At 34.9% G+C, this 23,933-nt stretch overlaps 3 protein-coding genes across 10 annotated transcripts; 2 read left to right on the top strand and 1 right to left on the bottom strand.

The window, feature by feature from the left end:
* Positions 1 to 80: 80 nt before the first annotated feature.
* Positions 81 to 5,974, top strand: LOC124306032 (uncharacterized). 4 transcript variants are annotated; one of them, XM_046766138.1, is made up of 7 exons: positions 82 to 550; positions 689 to 907; positions 1,006 to 1,455; positions 1,530 to 1,663; positions 2,364 to 2,565; positions 2,642 to 2,786; positions 5,258 to 5,974. In XM_046766138.1, exons 1-6 carry the CDS (start codon positions 443 to 445, stop codon positions 2,783 to 2,785), a joined length of 1,257 nt encoding a protein of 418 aa, XP_046622094.1. In that variant the 5' UTR covers positions 82 to 442; the 3' UTR covers position 2,786; positions 5,258 to 5,974. The 4 variants fall into 4 exon arrangements, with proteins under 4 accessions (XP_046622095.1, XP_046622094.1, XP_046622092.1 ...); XM_046766137.1 differs by having other exon boundaries at positions 83 to 550; positions 4,060 to 5,974; XM_046766136.1 differs by having other exon boundaries at positions 2,642 to 5,974.
* On the bottom strand, positions 3,423 to 12,053 carry LOC124306028 (uncharacterized). Of its 5 annotated transcripts, none has more exons than XM_046766126.1 (13): positions 11,840 to 12,053; positions 11,438 to 11,723; positions 11,145 to 11,357; positions 10,352 to 10,537; positions 10,092 to 10,265; positions 9,781 to 9,905; positions 9,031 to 9,533; positions 8,513 to 8,715; positions 7,703 to 7,904; positions 6,599 to 6,802; positions 6,166 to 6,249; positions 5,114 to 5,419; positions 3,423 to 4,331 (listed from the first exon to the last, which is right to left on the bottom strand). In XM_046766126.1, the coding sequence occupies exons 2-13, from the start codon at positions 11,438 to 11,440 to the stop codon at positions 4,000 to 4,002; spliced, it is 2,535 nt and encodes an 844-aa protein (XP_046622082.1). In that variant the 5' UTR covers positions 11,441 to 11,723; positions 11,840 to 12,053; the 3' UTR covers positions 3,423 to 3,999. The 5 variants fall into 5 exon arrangements, with proteins under 5 accessions (XP_046622082.1, XP_046622083.1, XP_046622084.1 ...); XM_046766127.1 differs by having other exon boundaries at positions 11,438 to 11,686; XM_046766128.1 differs by having other exon boundaries at positions 11,438 to 11,555.
* Positions 12,054 to 13,370: 1,317 nt separating this feature from the next.
* Positions 13,371 to 20,759, top strand: LOC124304398 (zinc finger protein 341-like). Its single transcript, XM_046762590.1, has 10 exons — positions 13,371 to 13,574; positions 13,695 to 13,766; positions 14,498 to 14,774; positions 15,467 to 15,731; positions 16,157 to 16,351; positions 16,695 to 16,996; positions 17,891 to 18,152; positions 18,339 to 18,608; positions 19,335 to 19,532; positions 19,667 to 20,759. The coding sequence occupies exons 1-10, from the start codon at positions 13,544 to 13,546 to the stop codon at positions 19,874 to 19,876; spliced, it is 2,082 nt and encodes a 693-aa protein (XP_046618546.1). The 5' UTR covers positions 13,371 to 13,543; the 3' UTR covers positions 19,877 to 20,759.
* The last annotated feature ends 3,174 nt before the right edge of the window (positions 20,760 to 23,933 follow it).

Genomic DNA, 23,933 nt, shown 5'->3' with positions numbered 1-23,933 from the left:
TCTAATACTAGATGTTACTAATATCTGTCTAGTGATTTGACGCAGCAGCAGTTCTGCTCATAATATAATGCGCTCATTTCTTGCGTTTGCTGGTTTAATGATGAATTTCAAACATCAAAAACTTGCGCCGCAAGTGCTGGTAACTTTTAGTGAATTGCTGCTATTGCTGCTCCTTTTTCCTGCCCATGGAATCCCAGCCCGAAGTTAAAAACAAGGGAAATTGCAGTCGGTGCGCACCCAGTGTAACCAGCTAAAAACGGGATAAAATGGACATAGTTGCCGTTGTCCTCGCCTGGCAGCACTGCGATACACTATGTGGCCACAGTAGTTAACCAGCAGGAAAACAAAGTGGAGGTGACGAAAGTTTGGTAAGCATCTGTCGCACATATTTTCGCTTTTATATACGTTTATACGGGCGCGTTTTTAATATGAGTTACCGAGAATGACGCGAAAATGTTTCGTCCGCGGATGCTCGAGTGGCTACGCATCTGAAAACAGAGAAAGCACTTCTAAAGGAAAAAGGAGAAGAACTTTGTTTAGTACACCACGGGTAAGCGAATGCTTGTTTCCTTCAGCAATATATGAATTACGGGCTATTCAAAAATTTTGGAAACGATATATTTGTGTTGCATAAACATTAGGAACTTATCACTTTCTGTAACGAAAAACATATTCTTCTACATCACAGTGCGAAGAGCTGCGGAACAAGTGGAATGCCGCCTTGGCTCGCGATGACCGAACGTTATCTGCAAATGACTCAGTTTGCGAACTTCACTTCCATGATAGCGACGTCGAAAAATGTTATCAAACTAAAATGCCTGACGGAACTATCCACAGGATAGAACGTGGTAGATACAAGTTAAAACCTGGCGCTATACCATCTGCTTTTGTAATCAAACGTTCAGAGGTACAGTCCCTAAATTTGGTTCAACGGATAAAGTTATAGTAGCGTACATACTCTTGATTTCTTTTCTAGTATATGCATATGTATTAATAAATATTTAGGATGCTGAGGACAGAGCTACAAGTGTGGAGAAGCAAATTTTAAAGGAGAACGATACGAACTTGTCACTAATAAAAATAACAAAAGTGGAAACAGAGCACACTTGTTTGACTAATTTCAATGAAAATTTTACTGAAGATGATTTGATGAATGAGCAAGTTCAATCTGATGATGAGAACATATTTGAGGAATTTAGCAAAGACCATAAAAGCCTCGTAACAAAGACTATGGAAGAGTTACCTCAACAAACACTAGAGAATAGTATTGAAATATGTCAAGAAGATTCGAGTTTACCGTACAGCACGGAAAGACTGAAATTTGACTTGGATAAATTTCGCCTGCCCAAGGGGTGGGCATATATATTTGTTGGCGAAGGGCTTCACTTATGCCACTTATCTCTAACCGGCCAACCAGATTTAAACCTCCTGATTGATGGGAACATGGAAATGAAGGTAAAAATGTGCTAATTTTTTCTTCAAATCTAAATCATGCGAGTTTACTCAATAATTTGCGTTTTTTCTTTCAGATTTCGACAGGTGATAACAAAGCGACTTTGCAATATCCAGAGGAGTTGAAGTCCTTTCAAGATTTTCTGTCCAACTTGAAAACGCTGGAGATACTGGCAAATTCGCCGTGTCAAGGAACTGGATTTGACAATTCGTATGACGAATATTTCCATGTTTGATGTAACTTGTAGTGTTATCATATTTCTGAAAATGTTTCAAACTTAAGGAGAAATATCCAAGTCGGTGGCTGAAAAAGTGGGCGAATTTCGGTAATTCATGGTCCAACAACTGAATATTCAATTCAACTGGGATTTGTCTCAATTAAGAGTATACAGTTCGCGTTTCATCTCAAGGTTTCTTTCATTAAAATCCATTAACAGAAAGTATTGTTATTGCAATGTAAACAATAATGTAATTTTGTTCGATGCCATGTTTTGCGTCACCCATGATATCTCTAAAATGATTTAACCTATTTGCTTAAAATTTATACCAATATTATACCACTCTCTTTACAACGATCCATATCTAATTTTTTTTTTCACTTTCTAACATAAACTTGATTTCTTGTCTAAAATTTACAATATTTTTTATTTTGTCATCAAAAAAATATGTCAACTAAAACAAAAGCGAGATTGTAGCAAAGAAGATGAACTGCCCATTATTATTAATAACAATTTTTGCTATTAATTATTGCTGATGAAATGAATTCCTAAATGAAATTCAATCTACGTACTTTTAACGAAAAAAGCTTGAATCGAATCAAATCATTGATAGTCGGAATATTAATTCCCAGAATTCATCCACTTTATCAACCGTCTGCTTGCATATGCTCTTTTAATGAATTTATTTTGTAGGAGGGCAGTGCTATGTACGGCATTTTGCACCAAAAAGTTGTTGTCGAGGCGATATTGTTTTAAAAGGTGTTCCGCGTGTCGACTTTTGAGAAACCAGAAACTTAGTCAGGAAAGATCGAAGCGCTTGAATGATAATAAACAACAGAAGAGGGCTAACTTGTTGAGATCGCTCAAACGTAAAAACGCACGTCTACAGGGAAAGGTATGTATTAAAAAATTCCGCGACTTATAACGTGTATAATATCAACACGTTACTCAAATTTGTGTAATATTTCAAGGTGCTCAAATTGAAGAAAATTGTTGACACGGCTATGAAAAGAATCGCGCTCCTCAATACCACGATTATAAAGAGAAAAATTGGTGGATTGAACGCCTCACAAGAAATTGCACGAACATGTTTCATTGAAAAAAAAAAATGCTAATGTAAGTTGTAAGTAACTCAGTGATTAGTTACGAACGAAATGCCTTTGTTACATATAAATATACGTTTTAGTTCACAATCAGGAGATAACATAGTCATCAAGATGTCAGATGTGACTACCTCGAATGTTTTAGATAAAATATAACTTACGAAAAAACAGTAATCTGTTGGAATGAAAAATTCTAGCAAATAAAAATAGAAAATTAGCAGTACCAGAAGGTTCGATTGTAAAACGGCAATCTGTTTATTTTTATATATCAACGTCATAAAAAAAAAATATATATACTTTTAGTATCAACATTCCAAGCTAAGTAGCCACAAAGTTTCAATACACGATAAAACCATTATTAATTATTCTCATCAGTTATTAGAACGCAACCGAACTTAGAGTTATTTTTCGACTACTAACTACACAAAAATAACATAGAATAAAGAAAAAAACGACTGTCAAAATCGGTGTAACAACATGGACGGACTGAACTCGTGTCTTTAGCGTTCTCACTCAATAACTCTTGAATAGTGAAAATGAAAAATTTAACATCATTTGACGCTGGACATAGTTACCGAGTTGAGATTCCAAAATATTATGTGAAAGAAGCGTTTCACAGTGAAAATTTGAATTCTTTTTGCTAGCATACATGATATTGGTAAATGGATCTTATAAAGCTATAATCCAACGTCTTTGAAAAAGTGTCTTGAACGTTAGTTCATTCGTTCAAACATTATTTCGTCGAGTGTGAAAATACTTTTTGTTTACTTTCCGGGCAGATTGGTGAAAAGGTGAATGAGGTTCGGGAATTTATAGTTCGTCAACTAATATTGCGATTCGGTTGGGCAATTCAATTTCCTGCAATCACCATTTTTGTTAGAACATATGAATAAAAAAAACGTGGTAAAGAGGATAAGCCATTCAAAAATTCTCCCTCCAAATTTGAAGTAAATGGGATTAAGCCGTTTTTGAGATATGGTCGGCAACACAAAACTTGCCATCGAGCAAAATGGTTGACCTTAATTGTCAATAACGATGCTTGCTATCAGTTGATTCTGGTGAAAAAATATGCAAATGCAGCTCAATTTATCCACTTTTGAATAAAACAAACCCCGACCGAATTAAACAATTGCTTGTCGAGATATAAATTATCAAAATTCACTCACATTTTCAGTTTTCTACTCGGATATTATACGTGTACTTAAGAATAGTAATAATGGCCATAACTAATCTGCAGAGATTTTTTGGTGTATCAAAACTTGAATTTTCTTATCCAATCTTTTCAGATCTTCTATTCTTTCCGGGGTATCAATTGCCGAGGGCGCGTCTCCGCCTCCGATTGTTGAACACTGGTCTATTCTGTCTGCAGCCATAGATTCACCCAAGTTTGTTAGGCTTGCATCTCTCTCCACGTTAATTATACTCTCGGTAATATCTCGCGATGCCTTTACCTCAGGCAGCGACATGTCTTTTGTACTCTGAACTTTTCGAGGCGAGCAAGAAATTGATAACGTCGAACTTAGCGTGTCGGAGAGACACGTTATCTTGTCCAATATTCCTGGTGATCAAAAAACAAACACGAAATGTTACGTTGTGTTAAATTTTCTTTTCTTATGTTCCATCAGAAAAGGTTTAGATGAAAAATTTCAAGTACTTCTAATGTCGCAAACTACACGTATGACAAAGTCAGAACTTGGGAATAAATTGAATAAAAAGGGCACAGGAACAAACACTCCTTGAATAATTCATTTTCAGAAAATAACAGAGTTTGAAAAACTATCGATAACTACTGTTAAACTGTGAAAACTATTCCAAAGTGAATTTATTTCGTAATATTTCAATTTCACCCCAATTTATGGACACTGTGCTAGGTTTTTCTGTAGTTTTGGAAAGAAAGTTTTCAACTAGGATTATTAACGTAATTTTCGTTTGAATTTAAATGGAATAAAGTGATAAAGTTCAGCAAAATCAAGAAATAACAAATACAATGTAGGTAAACAATTGATGATCAAACAAAATTGAACAAGATTTTCAGTAACCAGTGAAGAAACTAAAACTGAGAAGACTTGAATCTCTTGTGTTGAGCAAAAGTTGACTGAATATATTCAAAGTATACAGAACTCGTTCAAAATCGTGTTGCACAAGAAGTCAGAGACTGAAATTGAAGGAAATGGCCTCTTATATTGCTCTATCTGTATGTTCGACATACAAACTGAGAATAATAAGAGAGTTCTCACTGAATTTCGAGCAATGACTTTCGAAGTAGCGGAATGTTGATTAATTAGTCAGAGTGTGTAGAAAAATAATCAGGCTCGAATAACGTTCAAATTTCTATCTTACCAGTCAAGTCGAAACTCTCCGAATTCATATCAATGTCTTGTTTTATGTCAAAACTGTCCCTGCTAAACAGGTGCTGCCTGACAATGGATAAATTTCTAGTTCTCGATTGATTGTTAGCTTCAAAAGTTTCCTCTGAATTCATAGATATTTCCTTGACATCGGCTTTCGGTGTTTTGTACATGATCGATCTGTCAGTTCGCATCGTCCTGCCGCGTTTTATGTATGGAATCAAACGCGACTGATTAGTCGGTGTCCTTGGCGAACTGTTCGCCGGTTGTATGGACAGAGGCTGCTTGTTGCTATTGACTGATGGAAAAAACGTTGACGAAAATGTTATTGAGGAGGCCGGTTGACCCAAAATCGATACTCCTTAGTTATTTTATTGCAACATGGTTGAATATTGACTAATTCTAAGAGTATTATATCCACAAGCTGTGAGGATCTCTGAAAATACGAGAATAGAAAACACTGGAATCATAAATAAATGCTTAGATATCCATGCTTTGTTTCAAATCGCCTCAAAGTGGTTGAAATTCTAGTACACTTGCTCAATTTCACTCTACGGTGTATGATTCTATTCAGAAGACTATTTTCTGTAAATCGACTGAAACTTTTATTTCTATCATGTTGGCCTAGGATTTTATAACAGAGTTGTTCAAGCTTTTGTTTATAATTCGTGTACTTTTCTATTTTTGTGTTTTCAAAGAGTTTTTCGTTACGAATAAAATAATTGACTGAATACTCAATGTACGATTATTTCGTGAACAATTTAATGAAAATGATCAACTTCTGGCCAACTAATTTCCTTAGAAAATAAAAAATGAACGTTAAATAGTTATAAGATTAGGAATACCGAGAAAAGCAAAAAAAAAATAAACACATTATTGTAAACTTTATTCTTACCGAACATTTTTATTCGAAACAATTCATGTTTGCAATCTGTGTTCAGGGTTGAATTGTTTTCCTTTTCTTTTTTTTTCACCTTTTAATTTTCAATTACTAGACGGGCACAGTAGTTTAGGTATGACTATGAATAAATGTATTATAAATACCTGTATATGGTGTCCTGATGTACGTAAAGGTTCGTTCGTTTCTGGTGAACCCGTAAATATCCGCAGAAAATGTGAGCCCTGGATCTACATGATAAGAAAACTGATTGAAATACATATATGCAATTTGCAGTTGAAATTTTCCTACTTGAGTCTTGTCTGAAATTCAGTAAACAATAATAAGATGAAGAAATACTCATATTTTGTACACTCAACTCCATCAAAATCTATATGAAAAATACAAAAACAGTGATTTTTAATTGAATGTTTTGTTACGTAAACATTACTGGCTCCAAACTCGTAATAATTTGACAAGCAGTTTACAACTCAGTTTTTTTTTTCCCATTTATTTATGGTTAATTGGGAATATTGACGGTCATTTTGAAACGAGGATAGAATTAAGCATTTCTTTATAGTATTAGAATGCTTCATTTACCGTGCAATGTATCACCTTGACCCATGCTCGCCTTTCCATAACTTGTGTGCATCGAGGTGGAACTATTTATCAAAGCGACCAGCGCAGGCTGCAGGCGTTTAATAACATTAAGAATTAGCTCGCATCTTTTTATAACTCGCAACTGCTGCGCTTCTGTTGCGCTATCGAGGAGTATTTTTGACGCCATTCCAGCTTCGTAAATTGCTAAAATTTATTAACAATTAGTAACAAGAAATGGTAAGCAGTTGATTTTTCAACTTTGTAAAGTATACGTGATTGAATATAATTCAGCCAGGTTGGCATTTAAGATACTTCGACAGTTTTCTACGAATTTTAAAGACATATACTGTGAAAAAGTTGATCAAATACGAAAAAAAATTGGTTCACAATTACTCAAAATCTTACACAAAGTTATTAAACCTTATGCTACACCCTCGGGTCAAATTGACCCCACGGCATGTCCACCGTTCTACAGCACCCTTGGTTAAGACATACTTTATGAATTTTTTGTTTCATATTCAAAATTTGATCTTGCTAAAAATAACTAATTTGCCTTGAAATTTAATAGTTGTAGAGTATTGCAGAATTCATTCAAATTATTTGAATCGATATCTCCTCCATTAAATAAACGAATGCGGATTTTCCCAATAGCTTAATCGTCTCTAGTATGACAGAATCGGGAAAAATTGTAGTCTGATAATTGTTCGAAAGACTAATGTTAAAGAAACTGTTATTTCTGTGGAGCAATTATATCATTACGTCCATCATCTGAAACAGTATCTTTGAAATTCACTTTGTCAAAATTGTAAAAAGAACAACAGAAGTACCTAATTAAACAATCCAAGATAGGTTAGATTTTTCATTCATTCTTTCCCTATCCATTGTATTCTACAATTTTGTTTGTCTTTAATTCAAATGGAATTATTCAACTTTTCACAATTTCTCGGACAACAATACTTTAGTTTTTCTGTTTTCAGCACAGGATTGAGAACGAAAATTATTGTAAAGGTTAAGTAAAATAAAATCTTTTCAACTGTCGCAATTGATCGAAGAAAGTTTCAAGCTTTCAATGAACTCTATGTCTTTCGATAAGATATTTTTTACCAGCTTTCAGTTCTTGTATCATCATAATCGTTGGCCTTTCGATTTGATCCCTCCCAATGTCTTCGACTGTTGCATCTATTTGGCTGGATAGTGACAAAGCCCTTTGCACAACTCCTTGAACCTGGGCTTGGGTCACACCTTCTCTGTTATCAAGGTACTCGGACATCCTCATCACTCGCTGTTGTATGTCATCCAGAATTACCTACAAATTTCAATTAATGAAAGTCGTTACGTTATGGTTATAATAATTTATTTATTCATTTATTTATCAAGCCAGAACAGGATTAAAGATTATTCTTTAAAATTCGAGACCACATTCACATTCTGCAGAAATCACATTCTCAAATTTCTTAATTTTCCCAAGATTTCAAAGCTCAAGAAAAATCCCTAAGCAAGTAGTTCAGCCGCTATAGATGCTCAACTTATTGTTTAACTTAACCGAGTGGCCATTCAATTAGATTTTAGAAGTTCTCCGCCCGAAATTACGCGTTTTCCCGACTTCTTACTGTGACATTTAGCATTTCGGAGAATTCTCTTTGTATTCCTCAAAAAGTTAACATTGAACAGTTCATTCATGAAAAAGAGACAGACTTAAGTACTAGTAAACATAAAGTTTCACCTTGAGCATGAATATTCACATTCTTATCAATATCCTCATAAACGACTAGTTTAAACTATTACTAATAGCTCAAAAAACTAGAGATCGCATTAAACACTATAATACATAGTAGAATTTCCAGGAACAACTGTAAACATTTACTACAATTTCCAGACTTTTTCTGAACTATCATTCAAGCGGTACGTATTTACCTGACAATATGCGCCAGAGTCAACAATAACATCGACCAATTTATGCAATTTGTTCATTTCCAACTGCCACTGCCCAGTCAACAGTTTAACGGTGGCTCGCATTTCCTTGTTGTCAGGATGCAGATAAAAGGCTGTTGTTGCAGGAACAAGTTCGGGCTCCAGAGATTCAAGACTAGCTAAGCAGGTTCGGATTTTCGTCACTCCTGTAAAAAAAAGTTTTAGTCGAAACTATTTTATCCAAATTTATTGCATTTCATTGACGTTTCATCGAAATCGGCGGGATTTCATCTAGTATTCGAAATCTTGTGTGGTAATATAACAGAAATTAATCAAATTTCATGAGGATTATCTCATTTTAAGCACGATTTAGCTTTAGGTGAAAGGATTACGATGTTTAACGGTTTAAGATTTTGTAAAATATCACGATACTTCATCGAGGTATCGAAAAGAAAAAAAAAAAAGTTTCACCAAATTTTTAGTGAAAAATGTTAATCACTGATGTTTTACTGATTACTTACTGTTCATGTCCTTGCAGCAAGCAATGGCAAACATTCCGATCTGCATAGCTTTGTCAGTTGTTTGGTCGAACTCCTCGATCGCGGTGCTCAGGTCGATTCTGCTGCGTTCTTGCGCCGCCAGAGAATTTCCACAGGTTTTTATGAGCTTCCTAAGCGCGCCATAAGGATCGCTGAACACTTCCATGACCAGAGTCAGCACCGAAACGTTTACTTTTTGTTCAAGTCTGTACAGAGCATCATTCAAAGTATTCATGTACAGGTTGTTTATACTGGGATCAGGCTTCTCGGAGGTCAGTTGCGCCTTCAGGCTCTCGTATTCGGTGATTATCGACTGAGAAACTCCGGTAATTGCGTTGAAGTTGTAAGGATGACAGACTTGCGCTATGGCCATTGCATGGGCAAAGACGTCCTCGAGTGCGGACCATAAATACTCGCAATCTAGGATTTGATCCTCCCCGGTTTTTGTTGACATTTCAGCCAAAATGTCTAGTGCCAGATCCATTCTAAAGAAACATGACAAACCGCTTATTATGAATTGAACGATCGTGAAATTGCTGAAAACATTAGTCGAGTGAATAGAACATTTCTACAATTTGCCTGTTCTATCATAGATTGACTATCACTTGTCTTGTGATATTAAGAACTCTTTATAATTCTAAGATGTCAATAATTCTACAAGATTTTAGAATCTGTAATATTTACACTGAAAATAAATAAATAAATAAGCTGGCTGACGGATTGAATTTCTACCTGTAAACAAAGTGGTTTTCTTTTTCAAAATTTTCCTCCTCGGCTGTTGGATTAGGAGCATCAAGAACGTTCACAAGCATTTTAAAGCACCAGCTCATTCTGTCACAGGCGTACTTCTTGCAGCTCTGTAATAATGAGTCATCGAGTTAATCAAGCCTGCAGGTTCTGTCAGCAAATATTCGTTCTTATTAAGATTAACATCGTGTTGAACTTTGAAAATGCAACGCATGTTTTCAAGCTCTACAATTTAATGTAAAATTATCCGCAGAGTCTAAATGTCATGTGGAGGGAGTAAAGGAATTATTTCTCACATAAATTGGACTGTTGAGTTGGTGCTGTTCTTGGATAAGCAGAAAGAGGACATTCAGAGCTGCGCAAAGCTGGCTTGAATAGAGAGCAACCTTTTGGGATAGTAAATTCGAGGCTAAGCTTTTCCTGAACTTCTGCAGGGGGCTGAAAACTTCCACAATTGAGGCTCCCAATTCCTGTGGAGTGAACAGTAAAAAAAATACTGAAACCACTGCTATCTTATGCGACAGGAGTTTACAATTACTTTGAGACCTAAACTGACCTTAATGTTTTGAAAGTCTTCAATCTCTTGTTCAGCTCCCATGTCTTTAACATAGTCCCAAGAATCCTGGAGACTTTGTTTCAACGGCAGACATTCTAATTTTTCCAGAGCTTCCAAGGCACTTGTAAATTTATCGAGGATATCAGAAACTAGATCTTGGCTATCCACTTTGTGCAATTGCATCACCTGTAATTATATTTAGATAGTAAGGTTGAAACGCACAAAATATAGAATTAGTAGTGGTAAAAATATGATACTGTTTCAATGTTGTCACAAATGTTTAGAACATTTATAACAAGCCGCCTGGCACACAAATGAATAAAAAATGCGATTGAAGTTTGTTACAAAATGACTATTTCGTAATTGCAGAATGATTTTGAAAGAGTTATTAAGTTTTCAAAATATGAGCACATTTTGCTCTATGAATGTTCTCAAACTTAGATGGTTCGACTTTCAAATAATCCTAGTTACAAAAAACCGATTTTTCTTTCTAAAAATGTATCATTATATTGACGTGACACACTTCAACCTCATGTGAAGAAAGATGTAGGACCCACAATGGATCAATGAATCAAAAGACAAGTAGCAGTACTTGAGAATAGGTTTTGCAAAGTTAAAGTTGAATAGTTGATTTTTCCTGGCGACAAAAAAATTTGTAAAATATTGTAATTATTTATGGATCTGAATAAGCTTATATAAAATCATATCGAGTATATGTATACATATTATATAGTATACGAGAAAAGACTGAAAAATCAGGAGTCCAGGTAGAATGATTTCCAGAAATACTGACCAAGTCGTTGTTTTTGTTAGTAGAACAGAATTGTCCGATCAATGCAACGATTTTGCTCTTCATTTCTTCAGAGTCATTGCAATCGTTGTTTGATAATAATTTCTCAAGCTCGTCCGCTAAAGTATGCAATTCCTCAGAGAGTGATGATGAATCCATTACAGTGTCAGGGATTTCAGGATTTTTTGTTGACAATAATCCTCTTAATTGTTGAACCTGGTGAGTTACATCTTGGATTAATTTTTGAAACATCTTGGACTATCTGACATTTTTCAACAAAATTTTAGCGAACCTACCATTGAAACTTATCGTCGATGATCACATCTTTACTGCAATTTAAAATTTTATACCCCATTTTTCACCTTGGCTTGAGCAAAAGACTGTCCACCTTTTGTTAAGCTTATTCAGTTATTTCTATATTCGTCATATGATAAATAATTCAGTGATGGAATCACGAAGGTGTCCAGTTTTCAATTAGTGGGATTTAAAAGTGTGATGCCCAAGTTGTTTGGTGCACATATTATGATGATGATGCAGACGATGATCTATAAGGCATTTTTTAGCGCGTCATTGGTGTGGGTACTAAAATGAACCAAGGTAAGTTTATGTGACACAGAATATTGTTCTGGTTCACTTTGGTTGCTACACTAATGGCTCGCCAAAAATGCCGGTATTACGAGAATAAAGTTTTAGAGTACCTGAGCCTCGATGGGTTCTAATATCCTACGCATTTCAATAGTTTTCAGGAGCATCTTTCCGACTAAAATTCTACGTCCAAATTAGTCTGGAAAATTCGTGACATAAGTTTACGAATTGTGACGATTTCTCTTTTTCGAAATATGAATGAACCAACTGTTTGTAAACAAGACGAACATAGTAGATATCCAATATCCAATCACAATACATCACACATCAAAATATGCATACAGAGTGCGTTCCAAAACTAGCTTACAGCGTCGCAGCGCTAAGAACTCTCTAGGACAGATGCAAGGCTTAAGGGTGCTATTTCATGAGCAGTAAAGAGCAGTAGTGGTTTAGTAACTTACTAGTTTTCACTAGCATCAGTCTGGTAATTTTATGCAGCAGCAGCGTTGCTCATGAAATAGGTCGTGGCTTCTTGTGATCTTGTGGCTTGTCGCTCGAGAAACTAAACTGCGAGCAGCAGAAACTTGCGCCGGAAGTGATAGGGGAAAACTGCTGCTGCTGCTGCTTTTTACTGCTCATAAAACAGCACCCTATGGCAGAAAAGGCAAAAACGAGGCAACACTTGCTGCTCTATGCTTTGTTTCAAAATGCCGTCCGAGTGAGTAGGTTGGGTGCATTATCTCTTTTGCACTATTGAATTGATGGCTAGCTCTGCCTCTATGGAATAGAGATTGCATAAGGCACGGACTTTATATGAGGAGCCAGACTCTATGTAAAAAAACCGCTGTCTGAAATAAAGTGCCACATATGTTCCGTATGCACCAAAGACAGTGAGTCTTTGATATATTTTTCCCATTTGATTCCTCTTCCTTATACAGTCCATGCTCTATGGCCTCCATCCTTGGGTGGTCAGGTTATAGACTTATAAAGATAGACTGAGCGCTCTTATGAGCCGCTTGAAGCAAACATTTAAAGGACAGAAATATCCCGGGAGACTCCATTCTCTCTCTGACGATATTTGTGGCGGGGATCGAGGTGGTAGAGGAGAATGAATAGAACGAGGCAAAATTATCTTCACTGCACCGTTGTCTCCCACCATGACGCTGATTGAAATGAGAGAGCAGTACTCCCGGTATATCTCTGTCTATTACATGTAATTGTCAGTGCCTCTTATAGGAGCGCTCAGCCTATCTTTATAAGCCATGGGCCAGGTACACGGTCGACGTACAGGCCTGGAAACTCTGGTGGTGGGGGTATGTCCTCTTATTGGTGACATAGTCCTCAAGTCGACTTGTGTCAGTAAATGGAAAGCACCCATTGAGGCACCGGTCGTTTCGCCTAGTGACCACGAGTGTCGCTGCGATAGAGGGGTTCTGGCTGCGCGAGAGAGATGGAAACAGTTTGTTGACGTCCGTGATCTTGAAACCTATTTTCGTCTCTCTCACACAGCCTGAATCCCTCGATAGTAGCGGCACTCGTGGTCACTGGGCGAAGCGGCTGGTGCTTCAATAGGAGGACACCCTCACCATTGAAATTTTGAGCGAGTTTCCAAACCTGTATGTAAGACCGTGGTCAGGTGCACCTGGGCCGCTGTTTAGAACGCACTCTCAGTGAGTTGAGTGAGTTCAGTGAGTATGTGTTGATTGAAAATATGAGGTTCAAATCAGCCGTCGCTCGATTGTGCCAGTGCCAGTGCTTGTTAAGTATTTAGAACCTTTTTTTTACGTCATGTTTATTTCTCGGTGTTAAAATCAGGCATGGCGCACTCTATTTTCGACGCTTTGACAGGTAAGACACTGTCAATAATTACTTCTGCGCCATGTATTTCCGATTACACTAAACCAAACTTGCATTAGTGCATAGACATTTTTCATTTCACTGTGATATCCCATATTTTCCTCATTTCAGGAGTATCTTTGGATCCTTCGGTGCAGTCGCTCCTTGAATCTCAAGCACTAATTACAGAAGTTGAAAACGCTGGTAAGTATCTTCGCTGATTTCATTTAGTTGCCCTCAATTGTACGCAGCGAAAGAATAAGTGCTTCTCTAAATTCGCTCTAGCCGTTTGTTTCCTTCCAAAAGTTCTTCTAACTTGATATAGTCAAATTTACAATTTACATTTATATACAATTAATATGCCTATTCTGCTTGTTCAAGTAATTCGTTGTCACTCCATCAGCATTGAACATGAAACCTAATTGTCAGCTTTGCGTGACCATAACAATCAAATTTGTTCGTATACTTTCTTAGATTGTTGAATTTCTTACCATATATATATATTATAAAATATGCAAGAAACAATTTTCTACTCAGTCGTTACTTGATGAATTTTTCTTACAATCATGTGGGAACAAGAAATTGCATATTCAGTTATCATTGATACAGTAGTACAAATAATGACTTGACAACTATGATTAGTACTCATTCAGCTGTTATGCAACAATAAACGTTTTTTATAAAACATTCGTAAATAAACCTATTCAATATTAACAATAATGTGTGGAGCTGCTAATACCGAACAATGAAACCATATTTCACACAATAATAAATACGTAGTAAAATCTCAAGAACCATTTTATAGTTACTTCTGCATACAAAATCAACAAATCATATTTACAATTTTTATGGTTCAAGAATTCCAAAATGATGTTCTCATAGTTCGTTGGAATAATCGGAAGCTAATATTTTATTTGGTCGTTTATTATCAACAGCTGGAATAGATCAGGATGAGGAAGATATATTTCAGTGCGGAAAGTGTAAAACCCAGTTTACATCCCTGCACATGTTCATACTGCACAAAAAACAGCACATCAAATTGGAAGAGCAGACTGTAGATATTAATCAATACCTGACCTGCCATGACGATCGTATAAATCAACCTAAAGCTGTAATCCAAGAAACTGTACAGTTTGCTTCACAAGAAACGTTCATACAGGCAGATACGATGGGTGAACCTATTATACTTGAGGAAAGCGACATGCTGTTTAGGTGAGATTAAGGACAATGCTGAATCAATTTTGGACTTTCAGTCTGTTTAAAAAAAAGGAAGAGTTATTGTATTAAACTCAAAATATAAATGTTCGGTAAAGGGTGTCAGTTCATGAAATCGAAGTTCATAACATTAATGTAACAATATATGTTTCTTTAAATACATAATTTCGCAACTGTGGTCTTGGCTGAACTTCAGTAAATAATAACAAATACAGTAATACGTTCGACTTGAGAATTCAACTTATTAAAAATCGTTACAATAAATTGCAAAATAGTTATTGTTGCTTCAATATTTCATTACATTGATGTTATTTCAGAACGGATAGATTGATTTAGATATAGCTTGGTCTACTGATTTCACTTCAATCTACTTATGAGTAATGAATTTTTTAGCAAAATCAATAGAGCCATTCCTAAGTTATTTGCGAAAATGCAAATCCTTTTCTCCGTGATTTTTACTTCTAGTCTATTTTTCTGACTTGACTTTTGGCAGAATAACTTGTGTCATGATATTGGTCGAGACCAATCAAATATTAATATCAAATCAATTTATGCACCATGTGTTGTGAATTGGTTCACTAATTTCAACTCTTATCTCATAGTCATGAAAAAACAGTCAACATCTGAATCACGTCTTTATTTTATATTCCGTGTGTTCCAAACTACTAATATTTAATTTGATTACACAGTATGGAGCAGGAAGGTGCGAGCTACTTGACACCTGATTCGAGCTTCAGTCACGTGCCAATAATTCTGACGTCAGAGAACCTTGATAGTTTTGAAAATCCTGTAATGAATTCTGAAAATGACACTACGCAGGAACTGAAAGAAATTCAATTACCGTCTGAGCAGTGTTTGATGCCTGAGGAATCTTCTATGGAAACTGAAACTCCTGTATCGTATCAACAGAATAATAACGAAGAAGAGGAAGGTGGAGGTGGCCAAAATTTAAAGGTGAATTATTTCTTAATGTAACAATGCTTTTTTGGGAAAACACGTTACTTTGAGATGTATCCGAATAATTCGAGTTTGTTAAACCATTCGTTCAGATATCCCAAAGTGCAATCTTTTTATTTGTTTACTTTTTTTCCAAGTTGACTCTTATTTGAGTTTTTCTGAGTTTTTAAATTTTGCAAAAAATTATATTCACCTGTCCATATTTTACTTGAAATTTACTTCTCAATTTGAACAAACCACAAAAAAATTTTGATAGTCACGGAGAATTTTAGAGTCAAACCGAATAATTTGAATAGTTGGAATTGTTTGTCTTACATACTCAGATATTTGATTCAAATTTGCAAAAATAGTGAGTTTTCTAACACAGTTTGGTTACGTTAAAATTACTTATCTCAATCTAATGTTTCGTATGACACTTTCAGTACAAATGCAGCTACTGTACAAAACAGTTTTCTAAAAAATTCTACTGGCAGCAACATGTGCGATCCCATACTGGTGAAAAACCATATCAGTGCGTTGTTTGCGGACGAGCATTTGCCCAGAAATCAAACGTCAAGAAACACATGTCGTCGCATAAAGTTTGGCCTGGCACTGCTATACATTCTCTACCGCCAGATGTAAGATATTCATCAACCCATTCACCAGGAATTTATTTATTTATCCACATCTTTTCTCTCAGAACTATGATCTCAAAATTTTTTACGTACTGGTAAAGTAAGAATCAAAACCTCAAATTTACGAACCTTTTTTCGTTCCTTGAAAAAAATGAATTTAAGAATCACACAAGCTCTTGTCCGACTTCTTACTCTCTAATTTATATATACCAAAGAAACTTGAAGATAAAATGTGATAATATCTCTATATCACTAAAAATAAACGTTGAATCATTTTATTCATCAATTCCGGCATACCTTGGGTGTTTTTTTTTTATTGATCCCCCTTTGTGTTTAATCTTTTCAGACACCTCCCGAGGGAGATATGGATCGCACTTACCATTGTCAGTTCTGCAAAGAAATATTTGATTCTTACAAAGCGTTGAAAAGGCACCTAATTGTCTCCCATCTAACGCTAAAAGTATACAAATGTGTGCAGAGCAGCTGCAGCATGATGTTTGCCGAACTCGAAGATTTCCTCGAGCATACACGTAGCCATAAACGTTCAGAATATCGTTGTCACGTTTGCGGTGAAGTCTTCAACACGCTGTCAGATCTGGGTCTCCACCAGTATACGCATTCTTTTCAGAAGCAAAAGACTTCAGAAAAGTGAGTGACTGCTATCTCAACAACTGAATCATTATTATTATCGGAACACAATTAAATTGAAATACATTTTTTTCGCTGAACAACAACTGGGTGAATTTTGGGATTTTATATCTGGATATTCTGTTATTCAATTCGATTTGGGTTTGTGTTTACAAAAGAATGTAGATCGACCTACATTTACTAATTTTTCTTACACTGTAACCAATTCAAGAGAAGCATTGCTATTGACAATAACTTCAACCATTTTTCTCTGTGATAATGTTTTATGGTTTCCACAATATCTCAAAAACGGCTCAACTTATTTGTTTCAAGTTTGAAGACACTATTCTTGGATAGTTCATCTCCCTTGCTATGGTCAGATATTTTTTTACCTCTTTTTTAAAAACAAAATGGTGATCGCTTAAAGTTGGAGTTTGATTTTTCGTTCTAAGTTCATGACGCTTTTGTGTAATTAACAAAAGTATATGATAATTTAAAAATAAATATGGCATTATGACAAGAAGGATAAAGTGTCCAAAAATACTGTCTCCAAATTTCAAATAAATCAGTTGAGTAGTGTTCGAGATGTCCTGGGTATTGCAAAACATTGTTACTGAGTAAAACAGTTGACGTTACTGTCAATAACAATGCGTTCCGTTAATTCAATCTAATGAAAAAAATATGTCAACGAAACTCGATCTGTAATAGTTCATAATTAAACGAAACCCAATCAAATTGAATAGCTTGTTGTCGAGACAAGAATTCCTACAATTTGCCTATTTTTTCAGCCAACTAGGAATCAATTACTGTATCTAATCGTCGGTTTGCGATGAAAAACATAATTGAAAAACTGTAAGTATCGTCTGGAAATAGGTCACTATGATAATCTGTGCATGTCTGATTAATTTCGCAAAGGTACTATTGCTGCTCTGTGTGCAAATCGTCGTTTGCGAATCTGGAGGCTCTTCAACATCACACCGAAACAACGACACACAACTACTCATGCCCTCACTGCAGTAAAAGCTTTCCTGTCGAACGTTATCTACGTCGGCATTTAAAAACGCATGCAACGTCGGCCCAATTCACCTGTGAAGATTGCGGAAAGGCTTTTAAAACTGAACAATACTTGGCCAATCACCGACTAATTCACAGCGAAGCGACTCCGTTCCCTTGTCCGGTAAGTATTTGCAACATGCAAAATTTAAGAATACTTTCAGGGTCATTATCGAGCCACTTCTCTTTGTTTTAGTAAAAGCGTTCTGATATCGACCCTGCAATACCACTTGATTGTTCGCTTTCTCTTTTACGTTATTACCAATTATTACTGAAAACGATTATCAGTGGTAAGAATAATTTTTTGCAGCACTGTTCAGCAAAGTTTAAGAGGAAAGATAGACTTGGGCGCCACATGCTGATTCATGATTTAACAAAGAGGCTCAAGTGTCCATTCAGAGGATATTTGGGATGCATGAGCGAATTCTCTCGCCCCGACAAACTGAAAAGACACCTGCTTACCCACAGTAATATTAAACGGTTCAACTGTAGCCATTGTAGCCGAAATTTTCATCGAGCTCAAGCACTGAAGCATCACGAAATCAACAAACACAATCTAAAGTGTGACACTTGCTCGCATGTACGTATTTTCAAATGAATCGTGGTTCTTGGTTTTCTTGAAATGTTTACATTGATACGTTTCAAGTGATAATTAGAAAGTGTCGTCGAACAACTCAGTCGCAGTTGGTAACTGTGATGTAACAAAACAATTGAATTTGAAAGGCAACATTTCCGAAAGAAATTCTACTATTCATTGAGAAAAATGATTGTTCCAGCCAAGGAAATACTTTTTTTTTTCTGAATCGGCGAACAAAATTGTAGTAATTTTTGTCTGATTATTATTGTTGATATTTGTATGAATTACAAAGATTTTTTGCGTATTTTATGCACACTGCATAGAAAAATTGTATTCGCAATTTGTGCGTAGAATTGTACACTATTTCCATTTTACTACATCACTCAGATAGGAATAGGAATATATTATTGAATCTTATCTTTTTAATTATTGCAACGAAAATGAGGATAATCTCATCTTTTAGAGAAACAGTTACAATGAGAAACTATGTCTCATATTATCTAAATTAATTTCTACCTGAGTAATTTCTCTAGATAATAATACTAATTATCATCTGAAAAGCTCAATTTATGCTCCAGAAAAAGCAATCTTTTCATCTGTGATCTTTTCATAAACTTTAGATATAGTGTTCAGAAAGTATGTCTGATAGATTGATGAAATATTTATCTCTTATTATTGTTTTACACGATGTAAGGACGTTAGGTAGTGTAAGAATGGAATTGATTGCAGGCTTTCAAGTCCAAGGAACAGTTGGTTCTTCACAATTGCGAAATTACCACGACAGATGTTAAGCGACACCGGAAGGCATCTGGGAGTTTCAAACCGCGAAAACCAACACCACGTAGGCAAATTTTATCAAAACCGACAATCAGCAGTGGAGATAAAGAAAAACCTGGCAAATCCCAAGCTGAGGAATCACAAGCCAAGGTTTGTACTTGGTTCTATACATCTTAGTCAATCTATTGAAGTGCTAGGGAAAAAGTTTCTCGCAAGTAGTAACTATGTATAAAACGATATTCAAATTAAAAAAAATCATTATTTTATTAAATTTTATGTTTCAGGATTTTTTACATGAGGCAACAAAATTGGATGCCATCAATCGCAAAGTGATAGCGATTAAAAAGGCAGAGATTACGGAGATATCTAACACGTCGAACCCTGCGTTCGAAATGATCTTGTTACCCTTTCCAACTGAGAAAGATACCGAATACGAACTGCAAGTGCATTCAAATAAGGATAGTAAGAGTTTGCAAGACATTTCAGCTTGTTGAAGTAAACACTGCTCAGCTGTACAATCAATCTAAAGAAGAAGAACAAACTTCAACATAAGTTGATTGACTCAAAATTTGACTTTAATTGTATATATGTATATTATGTATGTTATGTATATGCATTTGAACTTTCTCGTGTTAGATACTAATATTTTTTACTTCGAGACGTTGGAGATTTTGCTGAAATACCTGGCATATTTCTGCATTTGTAACTCGAAACTAACATTTTCAAAATTATCGATAGCTCAGTTTCGAAAAGATTGTGAAAATCTTGGGGCTCAAACATCATCGACGTCTAATAAGTGCTGATTGGTTTGTGAGCAGGTTATTTGAAATTCAATGTACTGCTTTAACGGTTGATAGATCTGGAATTTCGGTAGGAAATATCGATTCATTCCGATCCTGGAAATTGAGATCGGCAAATTGAAAGAAAAATTTGTTCGTTTCAAAAACATTTTAATAAGGCCCGAAGTAAAAAGGTAATGTAATTAATCCTCGAGGAAATGTTCATATATCTTTTTTACATATCTGTGATAATTACATTATTATTATTATTATTATTATATACATAAACAGTCCATGTACAGGTTCTGGCGCCTAAAACGCTATGAGTCAGTCAAAATGTCAGTTTTAAAAATATTTTGCGTTGTTGAGAAAAACTTGTTTTAACTGCATAAAGGCATATTAGAATTTTTAGGCTCAGCTTAACGTTATAGATATTAATTTGTAGATTTTTTGGCTCTTGTCAAAAATTAACAAATATTTTATTCTAAATCGTCTGTCTTTAAAACCTCTAAGAAGTCCAGAAAAAAAGAAATGATGTGAACATCTTTACATCGAAATTCAAAGTAGTGTTTAAAAAAAAAAAAAAAAATGCAATTTATAGGTAAAAACTTTGTGCTCTTATGATTATTTTGTATGATATTATATTAACTTTTATCATGTTAGTGTTTGAAATTTTTCTCGGAATATTAAATGGCATATCACGCGATACCGAAAAAAATGTAATCAAGATAGGTAATTTTAACATTTTTAAGCTGAAACTTTATGATGATTTTAACGTCATCTCGATGTGTCTTAGCTAAAAATTATGCCACCCACGGCTCTTTTACCAGGTATTAATTTATTTATTGGTAAAATAGGACCTTTTTTCTTGTCATAAAAGACCAAAAAAGTTGTTTACGAGACTTTGATTTCTAACTTTTTGTACGCCAGACCCTGTCTAGATACGTATGTACCTAGGTATAAATGTAAGTATGCAGTTGAATATGAATATTAATTGGGATTGTTTTACTCAATGAAACTTGGAAAAGTCGGTTTCATTATTATTCAATGTCACTTGCATCGATTTGATATTTTTCTATGTACATAATAATGACGACAAAAACGTCAATGGCAATCCCAGTAATGTATTTGTGCGTTGTGTATGTTTTATGAATGTATCAATTATTTACATTTTATCTTTTAATAAAAAATTTCGCAATCGTGTTTATTGAGGGAATAAACGTTCAACTCGATATAATTCTTCATTTGGAGAATTTTCTACCCACTTTGCTCTGTAAAACTTTGTGTTCGCTTTAATTTTATTACACATAATCTGAATCGGAGTGGCTTTGCATGCAGCTTATTTTTGCGAATGTAGAAAAGCATTTTAAAGGAGTTCCTTTGCAAACCTGAAGCTTGTAAAAATTTAAAATTGTCGGAAGAACATTTGCAATTCGTACGTACAAAAATGTTCTCAGAACAGTCAAAGAGGTTTTTGGTACGGTCATTTAATTAAAGGGTGATTGAAGATCCTCAATTATTTGGTAAACTGACAATTTTTTCAAGGAAATCTTATGCGTGAATACACGTATGTTTTTATATAAATATAAATGTATACATTCCTTAAGTTTTTTTTTTTTCGAGCTGCCAAATTTGTAAAATATAATTAACAATTTTACTGGAACGGAAGTATTGCACAGAGTATCTAAACTATTGATAGTACAAATCTATGATTAAGGGTATTCGTTTTGCTTTTATTAAAGACGAGATTTTGTAGATTTCACATAAATATTGTTGCATTATGTCAGAACTCTGATTGGTCAAGTTACATTCAAAAGAACTTGGCTTGCGACGTAAAAACTATTCACTTATTATTCAAACGTTGTATAGATCAGTATTGAAAAAGAGAAGTTTGTAAGTACTGATACCTAAATACGAAGATTAGGGTTTGAGCTTATGTATTCACATTGTAATTAATCATCATCATTCTTACCACTTTCATGAATAAATTTCTACAATCGAGAGAGTCCAGCAAGTGAAATAAGAATCTTGAAAATATTCGAGCGAGCGATGAAAAATTATGAACGGCTGGTTTAAATTCCCAGCAACAGTTGAAGAATTTATAGGTGGTATTGAACACGCCATATTTCAAAGAATTTCCAAGAATAACTGCAAGTATTTCCTAAAATTCTCTCATCTATCAAAAATTCCTCGTCTTATTACCAAACGAAATAATTCATTGACATCTTCTAGTTTCCCTAGACAAAAAGCCACTCTGAAGTTGGGCACAATTTCCACAGTTGTCAAGCTGATTGCAGGTGGCGCACAGTCATTGGACCACTTTGCCGTGAAATTCCGGTATTCCAAAATCAAAAAGTATTTTGTTTGGACGATTGAAGAATTTAAACAGGTTAATTTGCCATGCTGCTTTTCTCCAAGTGACGAAAAAAGATCTTCAATAAAGGAAAATTAATTTCACGTAATATTGTATGCTTGAATTTGAATTTTGATCCAACGATTGTGCTGCCACCAAGCTTTAAGAGTTGGCAGTGTGGTTCCCCATTGAATTAAACAATTTAAGGAGATTCTTCAAGTTCACCTTACTTTCGTTGTCTTTTTGTGGACAACTTGAAGGCAGCGATTTCTAGGAACGATATCGCGACAAGAAGCTCCTGCCTGTCACTCGCATTCCCGTTAAAGTAAGTAAAAGGGAAAAAGCAGTTTGAGAAATTATGGCATCGAGTTGGTATTTCGTTAGATTGATGAGGAAATTGATAAAAAAATGACTATCTGATCTGAAGATGAGAATCTGTATCAAATCTTATGATATAATCGTGACATGTATTCAACTACACGAGCTTGGGCTATGTTTGTACCTTGTCACCACGCTGATAAAGGTAATGACCGTCATTTTGAACAATATTCAGAGAACTACCTTGAACGGAGAACCCTCTGCATCACCACTAACAATGTTTAAACGAATTAAGGCCCCGATGTCACATTGTGACATATGTTTTAGCCAGAATGATAATGGTGCTGTTGGAACCGATGTATAATTTATTGTACGTTTAATATTTATTGCATTACTAGCGATATGCTAATAAAATATGACCTTAATCAACTGTACATACCACAAGCAGATTTATTTCATTCGACAAATAGACTTACATTTTTTGCTTTGTACCCGTGTCTACATTGTACGTACATATTAATAATAATATTCAGTAGACGTGTCATGAAATTATATTCCTTGGTAATACGTGTATTTTTTACCTATCTCATACGTATTACGAGAAAAATGGTATGTTTCGTGTATTTCAGTCTGCATGGTGACCTATCATACTCATATAGTCATATCCAAAATTTACGATACTTAATATAGTTTCATTAGACGGCGAAAAATTCTTAGTTGTGGTAACTATGTACGGTCCCTAACTATTTTCATTTTTTGTTTTAACCGAAAAATATGTTTCTGGGTACAAAATGAAAATTAATTTTGTACCTGTAAATAGAAAATCAAGGGTGGGTTTTATTCTTTTCGATTATAGTCATTCGTATCATATCTTCTGTAACTACGATAATTAGATGATGACACAATAAATTGATATTGTGGCCCTGATGAACTAAAACATGTTGCAGTAACCAGAAAATCTAGTATTGATAACTACTATCACATTGAAGGGGTGGTACTTGTACCAATTTTTTTTCTAATCCCAATAATATCTAAACCGTTATTGTAACGATACACTCATCTTAATGATATTTTCTAGTAATTATACAAGTGATATTTATC

The sequence above is a fragment of the Neodiprion virginianus genome, chromosome 5, assembly GCF_021901495.1.
Source record: "Neodiprion virginianus isolate iyNeoVirg1 chromosome 5, iyNeoVirg1.1, whole genome shotgun sequence".
In the NCBI taxonomy this organism is placed as follows: domain Eukaryota; kingdom Metazoa; phylum Arthropoda; class Insecta; order Hymenoptera; family Diprionidae; genus Neodiprion; species Neodiprion virginianus.
This window is presented reverse-complemented; position numbering and strand designations above follow the sequence as displayed.

Coding starts and splice junctions, on each gene's coding strand:
- LOC124306032 (XM_046766138.1), top strand. CDS start 443: ATGACGCGAAAATGTTTCGTCCGCGGATGCTCGAGTGGCTACGCATCT. Junction 551..688: donor CTTTGTTTAGTACACCACGG/GTAAGCGAATGC, acceptor TCTACATCACAG/TGCGAAGAGCTGCGGAACAA. Junction 908..1,005: donor TTGTAATCAAACGTTCAGAG/GTACAGTCCCTA, acceptor ATAAATATTTAG/GATGCTGAGGACAGAGCTAC.
- LOC124306028 (XM_046766125.1), bottom strand. CDS start 11,893: ATGCTCCTGAAAACTATTGAAATGCGTAGGATATTAGAACCCATCGAG. Junction 10,538..11,144: donor CTAACAAAAACAACGACTTG/GTCAGTATTTCT, acceptor ATATAATTACAG/GTGATGCAATTGCACAAAGT. Junction 10,266..10,351: donor AAGACTTTCAAAACATTAAG/GTCAGTTTAGGT, acceptor TTCACTCCACAG/GAATTGGGAGCCTCAATTGT.
- LOC124304398 (XM_046762590.1), top strand. CDS start 13,544: ATGGCGCACTCTATTTTCGACGCTTTGACAG. Junction 13,575..13,694: donor TATTTTCGACGCTTTGACAG/GTAAGACACTGT, acceptor TCCTCATTTCAG/GAGTATCTTTGGATCCTTCG. Junction 14,775..15,466: donor GAAAGCGACATGCTGTTTAG/GTGAGATTAAGG, acceptor TTGATTACACAG/TATGGAGCAGGAAGGTGCGA.